We start from the raw sequence: 20,586 nt of genomic DNA, 5'->3' as shown, positions 1-20,586 counted from the left end.
TAAGAGCAGGACCTTACCATAAAAATGCCTAAGTATTGTATGTATGTTCTACTTCCTGAAAAAATTAGTAACAAATAACCAATTTCAGATGCAAATAAAGCAGGCAGGGCAGAACGTCCGGTATACCCATGATTCTGTAAACTGCCACAATATCTTTATCCATGAAATGGTGTAAGAGACTCTTCCCTCCACCATGATAATTACCTATTGTGTTGTAAGAATTTGGTTTACAGCACTTGGGGTTTTTTTAAAAAAAAAGTTGTATAGAGACTATATATTTTTGTAGTTACTGTAACCTTATTTGCTAAAAACCACAATTTGATGTTACTTGATTTTTTAAAATTCATTGCTCTAAAGACCCATAAAAGTTGTCAACAAGTGAAAGGAGTATACTATAAAATTAACCTGCAAATTGTAACGTTAGAAAATGAAGAGCTAAATGTGAAACTAATCTCTTTACAGGAAAGCACAGTACAAACTTTGTAAGCCGGTATGATCCTAGATTCAACAGCTGGATACAACTTCCACCCATGCAAGAGAGGTAAAATCTTACTGCTTTGTTTATTTGTTTGAGGGGATGGGAAAGCAATCCTCAAAGACATTACTACTTGCCTATTCAGCCCAGCAACCCTTAGCTCTACTGGAATGGCAGTGGCAGCACCTGCTAGGTCCTTGTGCCATTCACCTCCATGGAGGCAGGTAGTAGTGCATCCTGGAAAGAATAACGAGAGGAAGAAAGGAGGCAAACAGTCTTCTCCTCCCCCATTGCCTTCCTCGTCCTCAACCCACTATGAACATTCATAGATCCATAGAACATTCATAGAACATTCATAGATCATGGAAGGGAAAGGAGATTGTAAGCCCCTTTGAGTTTCCTGTAGGAGAGAAAGGGGGGATATAAATCCAAACTCCTCCTCCTCCTCCTCCTCCTCCTCCTCCTCCTCCTCTACTACGACTACGACTACTACTTCTTCTTCTTCTTCTTCTTCTTCTTCTTCTTCTTCTTCTTCTTCTTCTTCTTCTTCTTCTTCCTCCTCCTTTCCTTGTTTTAATTAAATAAATGAAACAAACAAGGATAACTGAATCCTTATATACTACTTTGCTTTATACCAGTTAAGGTAGCTACCAAAATTATATACTCCCCAGATCAGCACTAAAGGATTCAGTATTGACTCTTCTGAAAGAAGCTAAATATGGAATATTTTACAACTATGGAACTAATAATAAATTTCCTTGTAGATATGCCTAAATTTATAAAATGGCTTGTCCTGAGTTGTCCTCAGTCCTTTGACAGAGTTTCTATTTTCTAGGTTCAAGTACATGTCCTATTTCCCAGAACGATATTATCAAAAGTCAGATCAGTGGAGTCAAGTTAGGATATAACAGATTTTACTGACTTTTAAAAAAAATGATAATCACAAGAAGATAAAAGGCAGGTTGTTTCTTCCAGTGGCGTGGGGTGGGGGAATGGCGCCCGGGGCAAAATGGCCCTGCCCCCCCACCCATAGCACCCCGCGCCCTCCCCACTTACCTTAGTTCAGCTGGCTGCAAAGAGCAGCCAGCTGAAAAAGCAGCCTGATGGGAACGACACTTCCCAGGAGACTTTTCGAGCCTCAACTCGTACAGAGGTCTACTTGGAAGTATAGCTATGTTTTCAGCTGGCTAGTCTTTGCAGCCGACTAAACTAAGTTAAGTGGGGAGGGCGATTTTCCGCCCCCCACGTGACCCCAATGGCGCACGCTTGGGGCACGGCACCCCACCCTCTACTCCATTGCACTTATGTGACTGATTTCTTCTAACAGAAGGTAACATGTAAGAAGTTGTAGAGCTTGACAAGACAGGCTAGCAGTCAATGATAGATTATTATAGTAACTGAAATGAGGTAAATAAATTTTGTGACCAAAACAAGATGAAATCTAAAATGATTAGCAGCTAGGACAGTGGTTCTCAACCTGTGGGTCGCGACCCCTTTGGGAGTCAAACGATCCTTTCACAGGGGTCGCCTAAGACTCTCTGCATCAGTGTTCTCCAACTGTAAAATGGATAAATGTTAGGTTTGGGGGTCACCACAACATGAGGAACTGTATTAAAGGGTCGTGGCACTAGGAAGGTTGAGAACCACTGAGCTAGAATGTGCAGGTGTTACCTCAAGACTACAAAGAAATTTACAGTTACATTTTAGAGTTTTAAAAGTTAGGATGGGCAGATTGGGAAAGGTGTTATTTATAGATTCTGGTGCGATAGATTGCCTAATGGTTCACTTCTGAGAATTGTTTCCCAACCAATGTTTTGTCCTTTCTTTTTATTTGTCAAAACTACAAACGTTTTTGGTCAAGATGCATAAGATCTTCAGTCAGATGAAAAGGTGCCATTTTTATTTCTCCTGAATCCATGTTTGGTTCTACATATAGCTGAGGTTTATCTAACTCAGCGGTTCTCAACCGGTGGGTCGCGACCCCTTTGGAGGCCGAATGACCCTTTCACAGGGGTCGCCTAAGACCATCAGAAAACACATATTTCTGATGGTCTTAGGAACCGAGACACAAATAATTGTATGGTTGGGGGTCACCACAACATGAGGAACTGTATTAAAGGGTCACGTCATTTGGAAGGTTGAAAACCACTGATCTAAGTGAAATATTCATTTTTATTTTCCTTTAGATTATGACATTAGTTGAGCTTGGTTGACCTGGTACAATGGTGAAGCTTGTAATGATCATTCTAAAAGTTGTCACTAAATTCTAAATTCAGAGTAATTCTTAAAATTGTCACCTCTTGGTCTCCAGACCTATTCCAGTCAGGAAACTGTTATATTTGCCAAGGATAAGATGCTCTTAAATGGCTGACCCAATGTGCCCAAGGCAACACTCACAAAAGTTTCCTAAAATGGAGTGAGAAATAACAGTTCATTCCAGAAACTTGGGGCCACAACAGTAAAAGCTCTACTTCTACACCTTGTTGTTTACTCACTTTCCTAGGAGGGACCTTGATTAAAAATCCCCTTGATTTAAGCAGATAAGAAAGAAGAGGGGTTGTACCATATATACTTGTGTATAAGTCAAGTTTTTCTATGGTTTTCTTAAAAGGGCAATGCTCTTTGGAGCTTTGCCCTTTTAAGAAAACCATAGAGGCAGGCTGCCAGAGAGGCAGCTTCCCTGAAACCAATGCATGCCTCAGAACCTGCAGGGAAAGGAAAAAAAGAATGAGTTAGTGAGGGAGGTCCGGGCGTGCCCACCTGGCCCCTCCTTTAAAAGCATCCCAAAGGCTTTTGGGGCTCTCCTTTCCCCCAGCTCTCCTTTCCTTTGCTGGCTCAGCGCCCCACCTCCCAATGGACCTTTCCCACCCTTGACTCATACTCGAGTCAATAAGATTTCCCAGTTTTTCAAGGTAAAATTAGGTGCCTCGACTTAAATGCGAGTTCACTTATACTTGAGAATATACTGTATAGGAAAATACACTCTGTTTGATATGCAAAGAATTGACACAGATGAATTATACGTAAAGTTTTTGGAATACCCTGTGACTAAAAACATCTGTAAAAAAACTGAAGATCATTGGGTTGGAGAAATATACATGTCACAATCACATATTGCTTCTGATACCAGTTTTTGTATCTATAGTTTTTATCATGAATTAAAAGAAAAATCTGAATTTCTTCCACATTATCTTATGAGCCCATCTCATGTTTATAATATAATTTAAAACACCAAGAATCTCAAAATCAGTTTAAATATTGTGCTCTAATTATCAAAGTCCTTTTTTTGCTGGGGCTTTACAGTGAGATAATTAACCTTCACCTCCTCAGCTAAGCGTACATAACTCATAGTGTGATCAATTATTTCAGTGTACTAAGAGCCTCTGAGGGTGGGAAGTATTGCTGAAAATGTGATTAGACATTTTTCAAATATGTGAATTGTTTATTGACTAGCCCCTTGTGACTTCCTTGGAGATTTAAAATTTATTAATTCAGTTAAACTATCAAGACAGGTTTTAGCAGTTAATATTCTTCAGTGAAAATATGTTCTGCGCTCCTGTCACGTCATTTTAGGGGGAAAAAGTCTATTAGGTTCAATAAACTGTTTTTCCACTATTGAAGACAAATTTTGGAATGGACATGGCTACCAAAATGCTCTGCCACTACCTAGAGATCACCACAAATCAACCATTCCTTCAGGATGAAGATGAAACGCATAGATTGACTCCTCCAAATCGATCATAGTCCAACTATCTGTTGATATTGCAAATGAAGCAACTACCTAGAATCTTGCTCCAGCTTTACGATAAAAATTTTTGGAATGGTATTAATTTTTCAAAAACCACACAGAGGCCACTTCTGCATGGCCCATTTAGACTGGAGTGGGGCTGGTAAAAACACCTTTATGGGGGGGAAGATCGCACACTTACGGTGGCGTTTCCCCCCCCACCCACCCACACACACAACGGGGGTTTTCAGACTTGCTCAACGAGGGAGTCTTTTGGAAAACGTCGGTTTCCATTCGATGCCGAGTGAATGCCACTGGGTGGAAGCCAGTGTTTCCCCCGCGCCGGCACAGATCCCTCTTACCTTGTCCCCCAGTAGCGTCGCTCTGGAGAGGCCAGGGGACATGCCACTGGCCCTGGAGGCATTACCATGGCCATGGGGGCATGTCCTCTGGCATCTCCAGTGCGATGGAAGCCAGGAGACAAGGTAAGAGGGATCTGTGCTGGTGTGCCCGTGCGAACGCAGCCCCATCGGCCGCTGGGCCATAAGGGCCATTCGCGGGGCACTGTGCGAATGGCCCTGGGGGTGCACCGGGGTCAACTATGCCGGTGCACCTCTGCTTGTGAGACCATGCAGAAACGGCCAGAGAGTCAGATGTATAGAAATGTTTTATTTGCGTATATACAATTATTTGCTATTTAAGAAGCTTTCAGGATCTGTTGGCAGCCTGCACCCCAGTTCCTACAGCACGTAGTCCAGCATTTTATAGGGGACAGCACTTTCAACAGGTGTTTATGGAGTGGCATGAGGAAAATTGTTAATAGGCAGGATCATAGTATATTTGACTGTGACAAGTGTAGTGCTTTAGTTCTCCAGCAACTCCACATAAGAACATAAGAACATAAGAACAAGCCAGCTGGATCAGACCAGAGTCCATCTAGTCCAGCTCTCTGCCACTCGCAGTGGCCCACCAGGTGCCTTTGGGAGCTCACATGTAGGATGTGAAAGCAATGGCCTTCTGCGGCTGTTGCTCCCGATCACCTGGTCTGTTAAGGCATTTGCAATCTCAGATCAAGGAGGATCAAGATTGGTAGCCATAAATCGACTTCTCCTCCATAAATCTGTCCAAGCCCCTTTTAAAGCTATCCAGGTTAGTGGCCATCACCACCTCCTGTGGCAGCATATTCCAAACACCAATCCACTAAGATTGCGTGAAGAAGTGTTTCCTTTTATTAGTCCTAATTCTTCCCCCCAGCATTTTCAATGAATGCCCCCTGGTTCTAGTATTGTGAGAAAGAGAGAAAAAATTTCTCATCTGTCAACTTGTTCTACCCCATGCATAATTTTGTAGACTTCAATCCATATCCCCCCTCAGTCAGCCTCCTCTCCAAACTAAAGGAGTCTCCAAACGCTGCAGCCTCTCCTCATAGGGAGAAGTGCTCCAGTCCCTCAATCATCCTTGTTGCCCTTCTCTGCACTTTTTCTATCTCCTCAATATCCTTTTTGAGATGCGGCGACCAGAACTGGACACAGTACTCCAAGTGAGGTCGCACCACTGCTTTATGTAAGGGCATGACAGTCTTTGCAGTTTTATTCTCAATTCCTTTTCTAATGATCCCCAGCATAGAGTTTGCCTTTTTTACAGCTGCCATGCATTGAGTTGACATTCCCATGGAACTATCAACTAAGACGCCTAAATCCCTTTCCTGGTCTGTGACTGGTAGCACTGACCCCTGTAGCATGTATGTGAAATTTGGATTTTTTGCCCCTATGTGCATCACTTTACATTTTGCTACATTGAACTTCATTTGCCATTTCTGAGCCCACTCACCTAATTTATCAAGGTCCGCTTGGAGCTCTTCGCAATCCTTTGTGGTTCTCACCACCCTACATCATTTGGTATCATCTGCAAACTTGGCCACCACGCTACACACCCCTACTTCCAGGTCATTTATGAATAGGTTAAAGAGCACTGGTCCCAAAACGGATCCTTGGGGGACACCACTCCCGACATCTCTCCATTGCGAGAACTTCCCATTTACACCCACTCTTTGTTTCCTGTTTCTCAACCAGTTTTTAATCCATAGGAGGACTTCCCCTCTTATTCCTTCATTGCTGAGTTTTCTCAACAGTCTCTGGTGAGGAACTTTGTCAAACATTATGTTTGTCCACATTATGTTTGGAGAAACAATAGTGGCAGAATTAGGTGTCATCATAATCAGGACTGGGATTCAGTATTGTTTTTTCTTTGGATTCTGTCCTTCCTCTTCCTTTCACCCCAGGATGATTCAGTATGATACTGCCACAATAACACTGCATCAGCCAATGGCAGTTCTACTATCCAAACAGCTATTCCTTTGCTTGCTATGTAGTAGATTTTTCAGTACTAGGATGTCAGAAATTGTTCCTTCAGTACCACTATCATTAAGTGCCTGCGGTTATTTTTTAAGTATTGAACTCAGTCAATCTGACTGCTATATGGCAGTGAATTCTGGTACTGGACTTCCTCTCATCCTGGGTGGAACACAATAATCTGTCTTCTGAATCAGACCATTAAGGTCAATATTTACTCAGATAGTGGCTCTGCAGGGTCTCAGGCAGAGATTTTTTCATACCACCTACTGCCTGGTTCTTTTAATTCAGGGGTCAGCAACCCACAGCTCTGGAGCCACATGCGGCTCTTTCAGCCTTATACTGCGGCTCCACGTGGCCTGGAGATCGGATTGTAGCATGGGTGTGTCCCTCCAGCCCTCCAGAGCAGTGCTGGAAAGAAAGGTGAGTGGAGGAGCCGAACTGGAGGCGGCTCCGTGCATGAGGGCGCCACTTTTCGCCTCCCCTTCACTCACCTCTCCTTCCAGCGCTGCTCTGGAGGGCTGGAGGGACATGCCCACACTGCCCTCCAACCCCTGGAGGTCGGAGGGTAGCATGGGCATGTCCCTCCAGAGCCGCTGCCATCCCCCTCTGCCATCCCTGCAGCCACCATCCCCCTCTGCCCCATGGAGCAGGCGGCTGCCTGCTCCGTCGAGCAGAGATGGTTTCCTTGCCTGGCGTTGCTGCCTCCTGCAGCGTGAGAGGCCGCAGCACCAGGCAGGCTGCAGCAGCCATCCCCGCTCTGCCCCACGGAGCAGGCGACTGCTCCGTCAGGCAGAAGGTGTTTCCCTGCCTGGCGCCACTGCCTCCCAAAGTGTGAGAGGCGGCGACACCGGGCATGCCCTACAGAGCAGCGCTGAAAGGAAAGGTGAAAGGAAAGGGGCCAAACTGGAGGCTGGCTCGGTAGATCTTCGGGGCTGTGGAAAATGGGTCCAAATGGCTCTTTGGGTGGTAAAGGTTGCCAACCCCTATTTTAATTGGTGATGCCTGGAGATTGAACCTGGGACCTTCCTCATGCCAAGCAGATGCTGCACCACTGAGTCACATCCCTTCTCCTTAAGATACTTTTGCCTTTTGGATTTTGAATAAAGGAATTATTGAGATTCCTTGAATTCTAAGGGATCAGATATCACTATGGAATGGACTCCAGATTATAATACTGGAAATTCTGGTTTCCATTCGGAAAATTTATGTCTGTGGAGCAAATTAAATTTCTAGCTGTAGCCCTAACATTGGAGATTAAACAGCCACCTCAGAAAGCTGACAAACGGGTTTATCTAGTAAGATGCAAAGTTGCATACGATTTTGCCCATGCTTGCTGTTTTTGTTTTGTTTTTGGAGTCAACAGAAGATTCGTGGAATAAGCTGTTTTCAATGTCACCAGCACTGCATTAACTGAAAAGTGTTTATAGATTGTTCCTTCATACTGACACATCTACCTCTAGCTAGATAGTTGTCTAGGCTTTCTGAGGTAAGAACAGGCAAACCTCTAATTCTGACTTCTTGGACAAGAAGGAGCATAAATACAGTGCCACAGAGTTTACATTTTATTTGACAGCAGTACTGTCTGTATCTAGATACTGGTGCCAGCCATGAACCAGCACACTCTCCTCCTAGAGCACCTGCCAGATGAACAAACAACATTTGGCCAAGTTGTTTCAATCTGAAGCTTTCCATCTGTCAAAACAGCAAATTAGCACAGTAGGCCATAACATAGGCTGTGATTCCAGATCCATTGCAGGGACTATAATCTGTGTCATCAAGTCTAGCTTTAGCCTTCATCCCACTTCTCCAACATAAAGTTTGGACTGGGTACATGTCATCTCACTGCAAACAAGACACTGGAGAAAATGGAAAATGATAAGACTGGGCATTATTCAACCTATTTTCAATATTCACTATTGGTCCTCCTGTTTAGAGTAATGCCATCTTTCTCCTCACTCTTCCAACAATTTTCAGACTAAGGCCGCTTCTGCACGGCCTGTTTAGACCGATGTGGGGCCAGTAAAAATGCCATTATGGGGGGAGAGACGGGGTTCCCCCCCCCCCACACACAATGGTGTTTTTTGGAAAACACCGGCTTCCATTTCCGGCTCTTACCTCCTCTCAGCTGCCTTCACTGTACAGAGACCAGGGGACATGCCTCTTGCCTCTGTCCCTAGAGGCATTGCTATGGCCACGGGGTCATGTCCCCTGGCCTCTACAGCGATGACAGCCGAAAGGAGGTAAGAGCGAGAAAAAAGTGGCGGCCCCACAGTCCGCTGGGGCACTGGGGCCATTCCCCAAATGGCGTGCGAAAAGCCCGGGGGGGGGGTGTGTGTGCACCAACTGCAACTATGTCAGTGCATCCCCGCTCGCCCGCCCATGCCAGAAAGGGCCATAGAATCAAACTCTAGGTTTAATATTTATGTTATTTATAGTCTGCCTTTCTCATGAAGACTCAAGGTAGGTTACACAGGGTAAGTCAAATCAATGATAAGCAAACAATAAGGATATCAGAAATCTGAAAACAAGCAGGGATCTGGAAACAGAGTTGGAACAAAGTGTGAGCATCTAACATGATACATTAAACGATTCAAAATTACATAGATGGATCATACTTACAGCAATAGGAAGTTTACTGTATATAGTAGTTTAGTCCACAATCCCTATATCTTTTTGTTACAGTACAACCCTAATTAACTATGTAAAAAAGCCCTTTTGATTAACTCTGTTTTGCATAGTTAGCAGAAAGCTGCTAGGGTGCCAAACCTTCCTGACCTCATCAGGCAGTCCATTTCTTCCTACAAACCAGGACAATGCTGATTTAGGATACTGGTTAGTGAAAGCCATTTACATCCAATACAAGTGAAGCAGAACTTAATTTTTACTCTTCTTCTAATAGAAATTGGGGGAAAACCAAAAAAAAGGGAGGAAAACCCTTCTGAAAATATATTAGCATTTGGTATGGTCAGAAAGCTGCTTGCTTTTTCAGTACCTATACTAACAGCCCAATCCAGAACCCTGGGGGTGGCCAGGCATGCTGCTGCTGCAGCACCACCCTGCTACCTCCAGAGGGTTTTACAGTGGTGCAGGGAGGCAGAATACAAAAAATCCCTCCCTACTGCCAAAAGTTCCTTCATTGAACTTAATGGGCTTACACCATCCAAAAGGGTGGCGTAGGTTTATGCCCCAGGTGCCAGCGTCCCAAGAGGCAAAGCCAGGGTGGAAGCCAACCAAAATTGGCTCCACCCTTGGCCATGCCTCTGGAATGCCATCCACTATGCTGGCAGAGCAGGCTGGTAAGTGCCCTGAGAAGAGCAAATCCACCTGTGTAGGGCCCTGCCACTTCCACAACTCCCTTTGTTGACCCCCTTCCCCCTAGACTGGGTCGTAAAATTGGTACAATCAAGTAAGACCTCTGGTATCTATCCAATCCCAGATTGGTCATCACATTTCATGAGTCAGGGTATAAACTAATTGCCTTTGGGCATTAGGAAATAACTTATTTTGCCCATATAATTACATTGTAAAAATTAGCTAAGTAAATTATCAGGACTTTTCACAAGTCACATGCAGAACATGTATCTGAACCATTATCATGAGCCACTAGAATAATTAGATGTAATATCTATTACTAGAGATTTGCAGTATATTTCTTGGAACCAGATGCATACAGAGGAATGATTTCTTTTCTAAACTGAAGTTTTAGTGCAATATTTTATCATGGAGGACTTTTTATAGCAATTAAATTTTATATTAATTAACTTGAGCTCTATGACTCAAGTATAATTTATTTAGTGGAAAAGAAGGATAAGAGAAACTTAAAATCTTTACTGTTGGAAGTTTGCCTATAAAAGTGCATATTTAATGAGAAGGGCGAAGCAGACTGGCTGTTTCATTTTTGCTCCTAATAGTGACACTATGTGGATGAAGTGAAGAATGCATGTAGAGAAACCTTGTTCTATGACAGTGAGAATTGCAAAAATAAACTCTTATCTTTTATATTTAAATATGCCTGTGCATTCAGTGGTACCCACCTAAGTACATATATCTCAGGTACATATTTTTAATTGTAATTTAGTGTATTTTATTGATTTGTCACATAACAGTTTCAATTCAGTTAGTATTATTGTAGGCTTGTAACACTTTCATATTGGTCTTGCTAGTGTGCTTACAAGACTGAAGGTCACTTCCCGTTCAAGTTTTTAAATCATACCTGCAAACATGGCTGTATCAAAAAACATAATTGGAGAGAACTTCAGGGGAAATAGCTGTGTACGTTGAGAATGTCATGGGAGTTCAGCAACACTACAAGATTTCATTAACTCTCAAAGACCTAAGTTTTCCCTCTATTTTTCCCACTTTAACCGTCCCTCAGCCATTCTTCTCTTTCAGTGCCTAGTGGAGTATGTTCAGTCCTCCTCAGGATGCTGGAGGAGGGTATTTTTAATTTTGACTAGTTGGCAGAATCATATTTTTCTACAAATCTAGGGAAATTGTGCCCTGTTTATGGGTGGTCTGTTGTTGCTGCTTTCATAAATCTCACCATCCTCTGTGTTTCTTAGCAGAGTTATCACCTTCCATATCCATTGAAGTCAGTGAATTTAGAACAGTTCAGATAAGATGAAGAATGATTTATTATTAAGTATGGTGCTACTTCATTGGCTAGAATGTACATTTGAATTAAAAAATGTTTTCAGCTTTCTGTTCTACGTGACTTGTGTGTGCAGAAACTACAAGACAGCCTCAAAAAAGTTTTTCAGGTCTTGTATGTTTTGCTCAAATAAAATGTCCTCCATATAGTTCCAAAGTGGGAATGACTTTCAGAAAACACTACTGTGTAACTCAGGGTGAGGGGGTAGAGAAATCATGGAAAAATATTCTCTGCCCATACTAATTTCTGACCAGAATTATGAATTTGCTTTGTACATGGAACACTGAAGACAACTGAAATTTTGTTGAGGGTTAGCCAGATAAACCCTTGGAGGGCAAGGATGTAATGTACAGAAAGTTGTTCTATTTGCAGTAGTGCAGAAAGAAGAAAAAAATGATAATTGAAGAAAAAAATCTGATGATGTGGTTCTCTTAGTAAATTGGGAACAATGACCCTTGAAGGACCATAAAGAAAGCGAATGTCAAGATAATTTATTATTGTTACATTATCTATCCCATTTTTTACTTTGTCTTACTGAGTATCCTTTCCATAGTACTGAATGTCCCAAATATTAATGAGTTTCTTTTTAAATCCCTCAGAAGCAGTAAAATCAGCACATACCTTTTAAAGTAAACTGTAGTCTCTCCTGGTCTTTGTGAGTATATTAAATGGGACTACCAGGAAGTTATTTTTCTAAAGCACCACACACACCCCACCACACAGCAAATGCTCTCCAAAATATGCCCCAGGATCCTATGGATACACAGAAGAATTTGTGAACAGGAAACTCTCAATCTTCTTCAGGAGCATTTTTATATATAAAAGAAAACAGGGCAGATCTTGCATGCGAAATCCCTATGAATGCTCACTGCAACTCTCTTCAGGCTGAATCTGACCAGACTGAACAAAGATTTTAAGCACATATCTAGGTAGAGGCGTAGCTGGGCCAAACTGCGCCTGGTGCTCATTCCACATTTTCTGCCCCCCATGCCCTCTGTAGCTTCTCCGCCCCACCCCCTCACAAGGCGTCAATCTCAACCCCTCACGCTGCAAAGCTTCCCCCTTTCCCCCTTCCCACACTTACCTTAGTTCCTTTTTCAGAACTTTTTCAGGCTTCAAAAAACCTTGTTCTCAGTAAAAAAAAAAAGGCCTGATGGGAACTATACTTCCCAGGAGACCTTGTGAGCCCCAAGGTCTCCTGGGAACTGTAGTTCCTCAGGCCATTTTTACTGAGAACAAAGCCTTTTGAAGCCTGAAAAAGTTCTGAAAAAGGAACTAAGGTAAGTGTGGGAAGGGGAGTGGGGGGCGCTGCGGGGGGTGCCACGGGGGGAGGGGGCTGGGGATGATTTTTGCACCCCCAGGCGTGCGCCCGGTGCACGACACCCACATATCCCTTGTGGCTTCGCCACTGTATCTAGGAAGAGGCACTTGCCATTCACTATAGGAGATCAAGAGATGCAGATATGGCACACAATTATGCAAGGTTTTTTTTAAAACACACCCTTAGCACGTGACCTGTTTAATGCTACTTACATAGTATCCATGAAGTGAAGATTGTTCCTTTGCTTTTAAGGAAACTTTCCTTGTCCTTTTCTTTTCCCTGCAGAGCTCCTTGTAGCACTGTTTCTCTTGCACCAGGTGGGAAGCTTTTCCAACGGCATGTGTTTGCGCACACTAGTGTTGAACAGTTCATCGTTTAACTAAAAGTTAGATCATGTCAGAGACAAATTGGAAACTATTGTAGGGTATGGATGTGTAAGTCATCTTAAATGATATATTGTTTAATAGGTAAATGATATATTGTTTAATAGGTAAATAGGTAATTGTTTAATAGGTGATGTCACATCACATCTCCAAATTAGATGAGGCAATAGCAATATGAGGCAATATGTGAGCACCAGTGGTGCAGTGGTTAAGAGCAGGTGCATTCTAATCTGAAGGAACCGGGTTTGATTCCCAGCTCTGCCGCTTGAGCTGTGGAGGCTTATCTGGGGAATTCAGATTAGCTTGTGCACTCCAACACATGCCAGCTGGGTGAACTTGGGCGAGTCACAGTTCTTCTGAGCTCTCTCAGCCCCACCCACCTCACAGGGTGTTTGTTGTGAGGGGGAAGGGAAAGGAGATTGTAAGCCCCTTTGAGTCTCCTATGGGAGAGAAAGGGGGGATATAAATCCAAACTCTTCTTCTTTTCTTCTATGTCAGTGCATACTTTATTTATTTATTTATTTATTTATTTTTTGAACTTATATACCGCCCCATCCCCAAGGGGCTTGAAAAGTTGTGTTAAAATTGCAATAGAAAATTCAGACATCAGTACAAATGAGCAGTGTTAAAAACTGGAATGATGTCAAGAGGGAAAAATGGAATTCAACACTTTGGGAGAAATAAGCCTGATTCCTCAAGAATAAATGAATAAGCAAATGGGGTTAACATAACAGCTGACTTGTTCCATAAAACAGAATGATAGAATTAATTCTAGTCACTAGAAACTAACTGCTCTCTTTCATTTTTGTTTTTCTTCAGGAGAGCCAGCTTTTATGCCTGTCGACTTGACAAAAACTTGTATGTGATTGGTGGAAGAAACGAAACTGGCTACTTGTCTAGTGTGGAATGCTATACTTTAGAATCAAATGAGTGGCGTTATGTATCTTCCTTACCCCAACCCTTAGCAGCACATGCTGGAGCTGTACATAATGGCAAAATCTATATTTCAGGCAAGTTGTTCTTCAGTTTCCTTTTCATCTCACAATACATAAGGTAATACCTTCAGTTGAATTAATGGAAGTATTTTTGTTATTTGTAGGAGGAGTTCACAATGGTGAATATGTCCCCTGGCTGTACTGCTATGATCCTGTTATGGATGTCTGGGCAAGAAAACAAGACATGAACACTAAGAGAGCTATCCATGCATTGGCTGTAATGAATGATCGACTGTATGCAATTGGAGGAAATCATTTAAAAGGTCACATTCTTAATCACAGAAAAACGTAATATCTGGTCTGTTTTCATGAACACATTTTTGATGGTTCTTCATAGTTAACCAAGTTTAAAAATCCTTCCATATATTGTAGCATGATGCTCGAGCTAGCATTTTGAAGAAAATATTACAGTACATTAAATAAATGAATAATGAATTCTTTATATCATACAAATTGGAACTTCTGTTACTCAGAAACATGGATGATTTGTCATCACCATGAATTCAGTATAACAAACAGATTATTTTTGACCCCCAAAATTTTCTTCCTTAAACTATTTTCAAGATACGCAGCTAGGTAGGAAGTTGCAGCCAGAGTTATATTAGTGTTAAACATTGGAAATGTCAACACTAAAAATCAACTGGGAGTTATTGTGCAAAGTTCATACTCAGATCTGCAGTCATTTTTCTTCCTGATACTGTATCTGCTACAGTTACGAACAGGGGGTCTTTGATGGTTTTTCATTCCTTAGCAGTGGAATCCTGTGATGGCCACCACAGCTGACCACATTACAACACCACTGCTGCTAGTTCACTGCCAGAGGGGAGACTTACCTGGTGGCCAGAGGGGAAATGAAGGGTTTTTTCTTGATTTACCGTATTTCTTATATTAGTTTTTGCTCCCAAAGATGCACTATGTCTTATTTTAAGGGGATGTCTTATTTTTCCGCTCCACAGCTGCATACTCTGCTGTTCTGTTCGACAGGCATGCTTCCAAACAAAAACTTTGCTACGTCTTACTTTCGGGGAATGTTTTATATTTAGCACTTCAGCAAAACCTCTACTATGTCTTATTCTTAGGGGATGTCTTATTTTCAGAGAAACAGGGTAGCAGGCATTGCACTTGATTTAGCAGTGCATTGCACTTTAGCAGTGGCACAGCAGCTGTCTACATAGTGTGGGGTGTGGGGGGGTGTCAGAGCTCTGATGGATGGGTGCCAACAGCCAACTAGGGGGCAGATTTGAAACTAATTGCCCAAGAGGGCTTTTTTCTGGATTGTTCCTCATTTTCTGGACAATTAAAATCCCTTCTACAAATGCACAGGATAAAAAGGAACGACAAAACAGCCTTTCAATGAACATATATCATACTGATGTCATTCTAACTTTGGATAGTTATAACAAGGCTTTCAGTGCCTAGTTCCCAAATCCCTGAAAATGGCCAAATTGTAGCCTATTCAGGCATATTAGGGCCACATTCAGCTGAATAAAATATGCCAGAATACGAGTCGATCTGAATGCAAAATATTCGGGTCAGCTTGTATGGACATTTGGGATTCGGCAGCATTCGAGGATCATTTAAACAATCCCCACATGCTGCCGCTTCCCAGGGAAAGGGGGGGGTGGACTCTTCAGTTTGCAGTTTTCTGTCTGTAAGCATTGTTTCAAGGGAATGAAATCCACTGGGATTTTAAATAAAGAAAAAACTAAAGAATTCACCCCCTAGACATCCCGCCCCCCCAATACTTACCTTGCGTGCCTGTCAGGGCGCAGTTTTAATCTAGCAGCACTAAAATTGTAGAGTATCTTCAGGAGACTATCCTGATGATACCACCCAAATCTGGTGAAGTTTGGTTCAGGCGGTCCAATTTTATAGACCCTCAAATGGGTAGCCCCCATCTCCTGTTAGCTCCCTTTGGAAAAATGATGGATGGGGGCACCCCCTTTGGGGGGGTCATAAAAGCAGACCCCCCTGAACCAAACTTCACCAAACTTTGGTGGTATCATCAGGAGAGTCTCCAGAAGATACCCTGAAATGTTGGTGCTGCTAGCATTAAAAATGTATCCCCTATTGGTCACAACCTGAAAAACAAAAAAATGCAAAAAAATTAGATGGACCCAAATTATTCGGGATACCTGAATATATTCAAGTATACCAAATATTAAATTTGGCTGATTTGGGTATTCGGGTAATTTTGCACCCAAATAAAGCCGAAGCCAAATTTTACCGAATATTTTCAGTATTGCTCCACCCTACTTGTGAGGATGAGAGTGAGCTATATGGATCTCATGGCAGTAGCTGATGGTGGTGGTGACTGGATAGGAGACAAAAATGTAAAAAGCAAACACTCCGTTGCTTGGTTTTGATAGGGTAGTTTCTCTAGTTGTTAAGGATAAATGTATTCTTGTACAGTTTTGTTTTTTTTAATGACTATCTTTGATGAGATTCATTTTAATAATCACCTCAAGTTTCTTTATAAAGTAATGGTTTTGAATTGTTCTGTAAATATGTGGTACAGGATTTTCCCACCTTGACGTAATGCTTGTGGAATGCTATGACCCAAAAGGCGACCAATGGAATATTCTGCAGACTCCCATTTTGGAGGGTCGTAGTGGTCCTGGATGTGCCGTTCTTGATGACAGCATTTATCTTGTAGGAGGTTATAGTTGGAGTATGGTATGTACCTGTTGTCTATAAAGAGCTCCTCTCAAACATTAGCCGAATCATGCTGTGACCATTCTCTCAGGAACAATAATTAAATCACTATCATAATCTTTGACGGCAGCCAATTTATAACTAGTTTCAGAAAATTGCCAGTAGTCATATCTTTTAAAAAAAGATTACAGAGATTGGGAAAGATGGGATTTTAAAGCGATCAGAAAGATTTCTAACATGTTGTATTATATGCACAGAACATACAAGTGTGTACTTTAATGACTGGAATTTAGCATATTTCACCTTTGTACCAGAAGAAAATTGCAGTTATTCTGGGTACAGTGATCTTCCCAGTATTGAAGAAAGAATATTAGACTCCTGCCCACAATCACTGGTAGTATTTCATCTCTGAAGCATTGTGTTTGGAGGATTGAAAAATGAATGAATTGGGCTCCCTGGGTCCTGCTCAGTTATTCCAGATATCTGGTTCTCCAGCTTTGCTACTCCCAGAGTGACCTTGAATGTAATATTTTTGTATCAGCCATCCATACTGAGATCTTGGTAGACATCCCTTTTTTAAAGATTAGGAAATTGTGTCTGAACACATGTGACTTGTTTAGATATGGTTATGATGAAGATTGCACCTATACAATGTTTCAACAATCAAGGAGCAAGTTTAACCACATGTATTGTATTGCAGGGAGCTTACAAATCTTCCACAATCTGCTACAGTCCAGAGAAAGGCACCTGGACAGAACTTGAAGGAGATGTAGCTGAGCCACTTGCAGGACCTGCTTGTTCCACTGTCATACTACCAGCATGTGTGCCATACAACAAATAACATCCTGGCAGTGCTGAAATAGACACTGTTAGCTTCTGAACAGTAATTAGGAGTGGCATAAATATTTTAAAAGAACAGAGTTTCTGGTACTACATATTACAACACTCCACCCCACAACATTCACATTTATGATTTTAAAAGGACAAAGTATTGTTCCCGCCTCAGAAAAGATTGGTATCTTGCCAGACAACTAAGCTTAAATGCATGGAACACTGCACATGTTGACAGATTAGCCACTGAAGATTGAACTTAACTTTTTTCCCTGCTGAAGACCTTCATATTGATTTTAAATTAAAAGGGGGGAAATGCTAAACATCCAAATACCACCTGAACTGAACGAGATTATTATTGTGCATTGTATTTTACCTGCATGGGATCTGTGTTGAAGTCATGATGATGTTGTTCACACAAGTAATTCAGATCTGAGGTACTGAAAAGCACTGAATTGCAGAATCATCTCCCCCTCCATTTGAATCCTGAACCATGGCTTTTTCATGTATTGTGCAAGCAATGCAACATCAGAAGGAAGCTCAAAAAAGACAATGGCATAGTCATGCTTCTGTTTTGAACAACAGCCTCTCTTTTGTACTGTACTCTCAAAGTTTTGTGGGTTTCTTTTTTCTTTTTTCTTTTTGGAAACAGCTTCAGGCAAAGACTTTTGGAGTGTGCGGCATATAAGTATATTAAATAAATCCTCATACCTATGTGTAGCCAAAAAAGCCAACAGCTGTCAGAGTTACTATCACAATTAATGTTTTAAGATTGGTGCCAAATCTTGTTTCTACTTGCACTAATCTGGAGTGATTACCTTTGATGTCCATAGATTTTGATTTTGGCTTGAACAATTAAGTCTGGTTGTTGTTGTTTTTTTAAAAAGTTTTGGATTCAGATTATTTGTATAATGGATTCATAAATATCAACTGCTTATTATCCAATGTTTCACTTGTTTTGACAAATTGGTTAGGTGTATATTTTAGTTAGGTACATTTCAAGGTAACTCGTCCATGTATGGCTTGTACTATGTGGTCTTCAGAGGTCTTTATCAAGTACCTGTAATCCCCTTCTCTGATTTTCTTTAACATATTAGTAATACATTAAACTCTTTGTGCTTTTGGTGAAGTGATCTAACAGCATGATATTTGCAGTTGTGCATAACTGTAGATTCCTTATTAAAGAAAAAAGCTAGCTATGCCTAAATATAGCCTTTATTTAGCCTTCTGCCCAATCTTAGTGCAATGTAAGTTCATACACATCCTCAATTTTAATATTAGCATATATACACTTTCAGAATGCAAAACGTCCGCTGTGCCTACACTTCTTTTGTCATCCTTGCATCAGTAATCAGGTCCGAGCCATATTTCCTTTAGATATGTTCATAGTAAATAATGGTCCACAGCCCAATTAAACTAACTTTAACAGAATAGGATGAAGACAAATGTAGCATAGAAACACAATTCAAGTATACCCTTGAAACATGAGGGAAGCTTGGCTTCCTCTGGGCTATTGGTTTATTCATTGTCTTATTAATTAAAACTTTTTGAAAATGCCAAATTTACTTGGTGGTTGTAGGTGGAGAGATTTCTCGGTGGCATCACTTCTCCAAACTTTCCACAGAACTCAACTCTGGAAAGGAATTCTTCTTTTAGACTGAATATTGTGAGGAAGCTGCTATAAAAATGTTAGATCTGTCTTCACCCTCAGCTGAACCATGTATGCTAACTGTGATCAACACTGTTTCCTTGAAATAATCAAAGGGACAGAGTTTCAACCAGGGTTTTTCAGACATAGACAATGAATTTCTTTTGTTCTTATGGATTACCTTGTTGCAAAAGTGCAACAGAAACTTGTACACAGTTGTGCAACATAGTAATCAATTTGTGCAAAAGTATTAATGTAACCTCAAAAGTACAAGGCAGTTTAGAATCAGGTCCAACTTTCCCTTGGCTGTATATGCAGATTTCAGTAATTACAGTGAATCAGGTAAGAAGCAAAAAGGCACCAAATGTTGGCTTCTGCTACAATAAAAATAAACAGAAGGCACAAATCATAGCTGGCCAAAGAAAACAATTGGTAAGATATTGTTAGACTTACACTACCCTTCTGACACTGCTCCAAATCTATTGAAGTCAGTGGGCTTAGAAGGGAGTAATTTTACTTAAGGTAGCATTGTTAGGCTTCTAAGAAAGTGACAGAAGTAAAGGAGAATTAATATTGGATGTCTTTCTATGATATAATTACTCTATTAATATTATTACCAGTCCTACTATTTTGTTTATGCTAACTCCATTGTTGTCATTTGCATACAATCAGAAGGTTCACTCTCCAAATGTAGCAAATGAATCGTTGAGAGAACTGCGCACTAAAAAGAACAATTATAACAAAAATCCTGCTGAGGGGATCCCTGAAATGGAAGTGTTTGTCCTGGAATATCAACCCATTTTTCTACGTAGTGCAATCTGGATTAGTTTTGTATTTATTTGTGTTGTTCAGATCCAAGGGATTACTTGTAAAATAATATTTTGTGCAATCATAACTTCTGGGAATTTTGTTTAGAAATATATATGTGTATATAAATATATGAAAAGGAAGCTTGTTACTTACGCTAAATGAGAGTACTGTTAATGGCATTTAAATCCAGGATATAATTGTCAATGAACATTGTCTCATGCCACTGTTAAAATGCCACTTTAATGGGAGGGGTTGGTGGTTTCTTGTCCATTTTAGTTTGTTTGTTTTTTAAATCAAGAATAATTTAAAGCATTTATGAGGATTATATGTAAATCTTTCTAGCTTTCTGGAAGGCATGACTATGGAAACCATAAAAGTTGCCAATCATGTAAATTATGTACAGTATTAGAATGTGTAAATGAAGCCTGCTTGTAGGGGGAGGGAACTTTAAATAAAACCTTATGTACTAATACAAATGTCTAACATGACTCTTCTTATAAAGGCCATTTTTAAACAACTCAATCTTCTGCAAAGTTCTCTTCGTTCCATTTATATGCAGAAATGCAAGTTATCAAAGAGCATCTTCTTGCACTTGACATACAGGTTAGCCTAAATGATTGCTCAGACCTGTGTAAATAAAGAATGGCAAGACTTTTGAAGTATGAATATCCATCTTGATTTAAGATTTCCCCTTTGAAAGACTGAGACTGCAGGGCCAGAGAAAAGAAATGTGACA

At 41.1% G+C, this 20,586-nt stretch overlaps 1 protein-coding gene across 2 annotated transcripts in view; it reads left to right on the top strand.

Annotated features, from left to right (window-relative positions):
• KLHL14 (kelch like family member 14) overlaps positions 1–20,322 on the top strand; it is an 84,762-nt gene extending 64,440 nt beyond the window's left edge. For both annotated transcript variants that reach the window (XM_048508270.1, XM_048508269.1), the window contains exons 5-9: positions 463–541; positions 13,731–13,921; positions 14,011–14,169; positions 16,425–16,582; positions 17,262–20,322. In XM_048508270.1, the coding sequence (XP_048364227.1) occupies positions 463–541; positions 13,731–13,921; positions 14,011–14,169; positions 16,425–16,582; positions 17,262–17,402 (728 nt within the window). In that variant the 3' untranslated portion in view covers positions 17,403–20,322. The remainder of the gene's footprint in view (positions 1–462; positions 542–13,730; positions 13,922–14,010; positions 14,170–16,424; positions 16,583–17,261) is intronic.
• The last annotated feature ends 264 nt before the right edge of the window (positions 20,323–20,586 follow it).

Source organism: Sphaerodactylus townsendi, linkage group LG09 (genome assembly GCF_021028975.2).
Source record: "Sphaerodactylus townsendi isolate TG3544 linkage group LG09, MPM_Stown_v2.3, whole genome shotgun sequence".
NCBI classification, from domain to species: domain Eukaryota; kingdom Metazoa; phylum Chordata; class Lepidosauria; order Squamata; family Sphaerodactylidae; genus Sphaerodactylus; species Sphaerodactylus townsendi.
The sequence above is the reverse complement of the archived record's forward strand: the minus strand, read 5'-3'. Positions and strand labels throughout refer to the sequence as shown.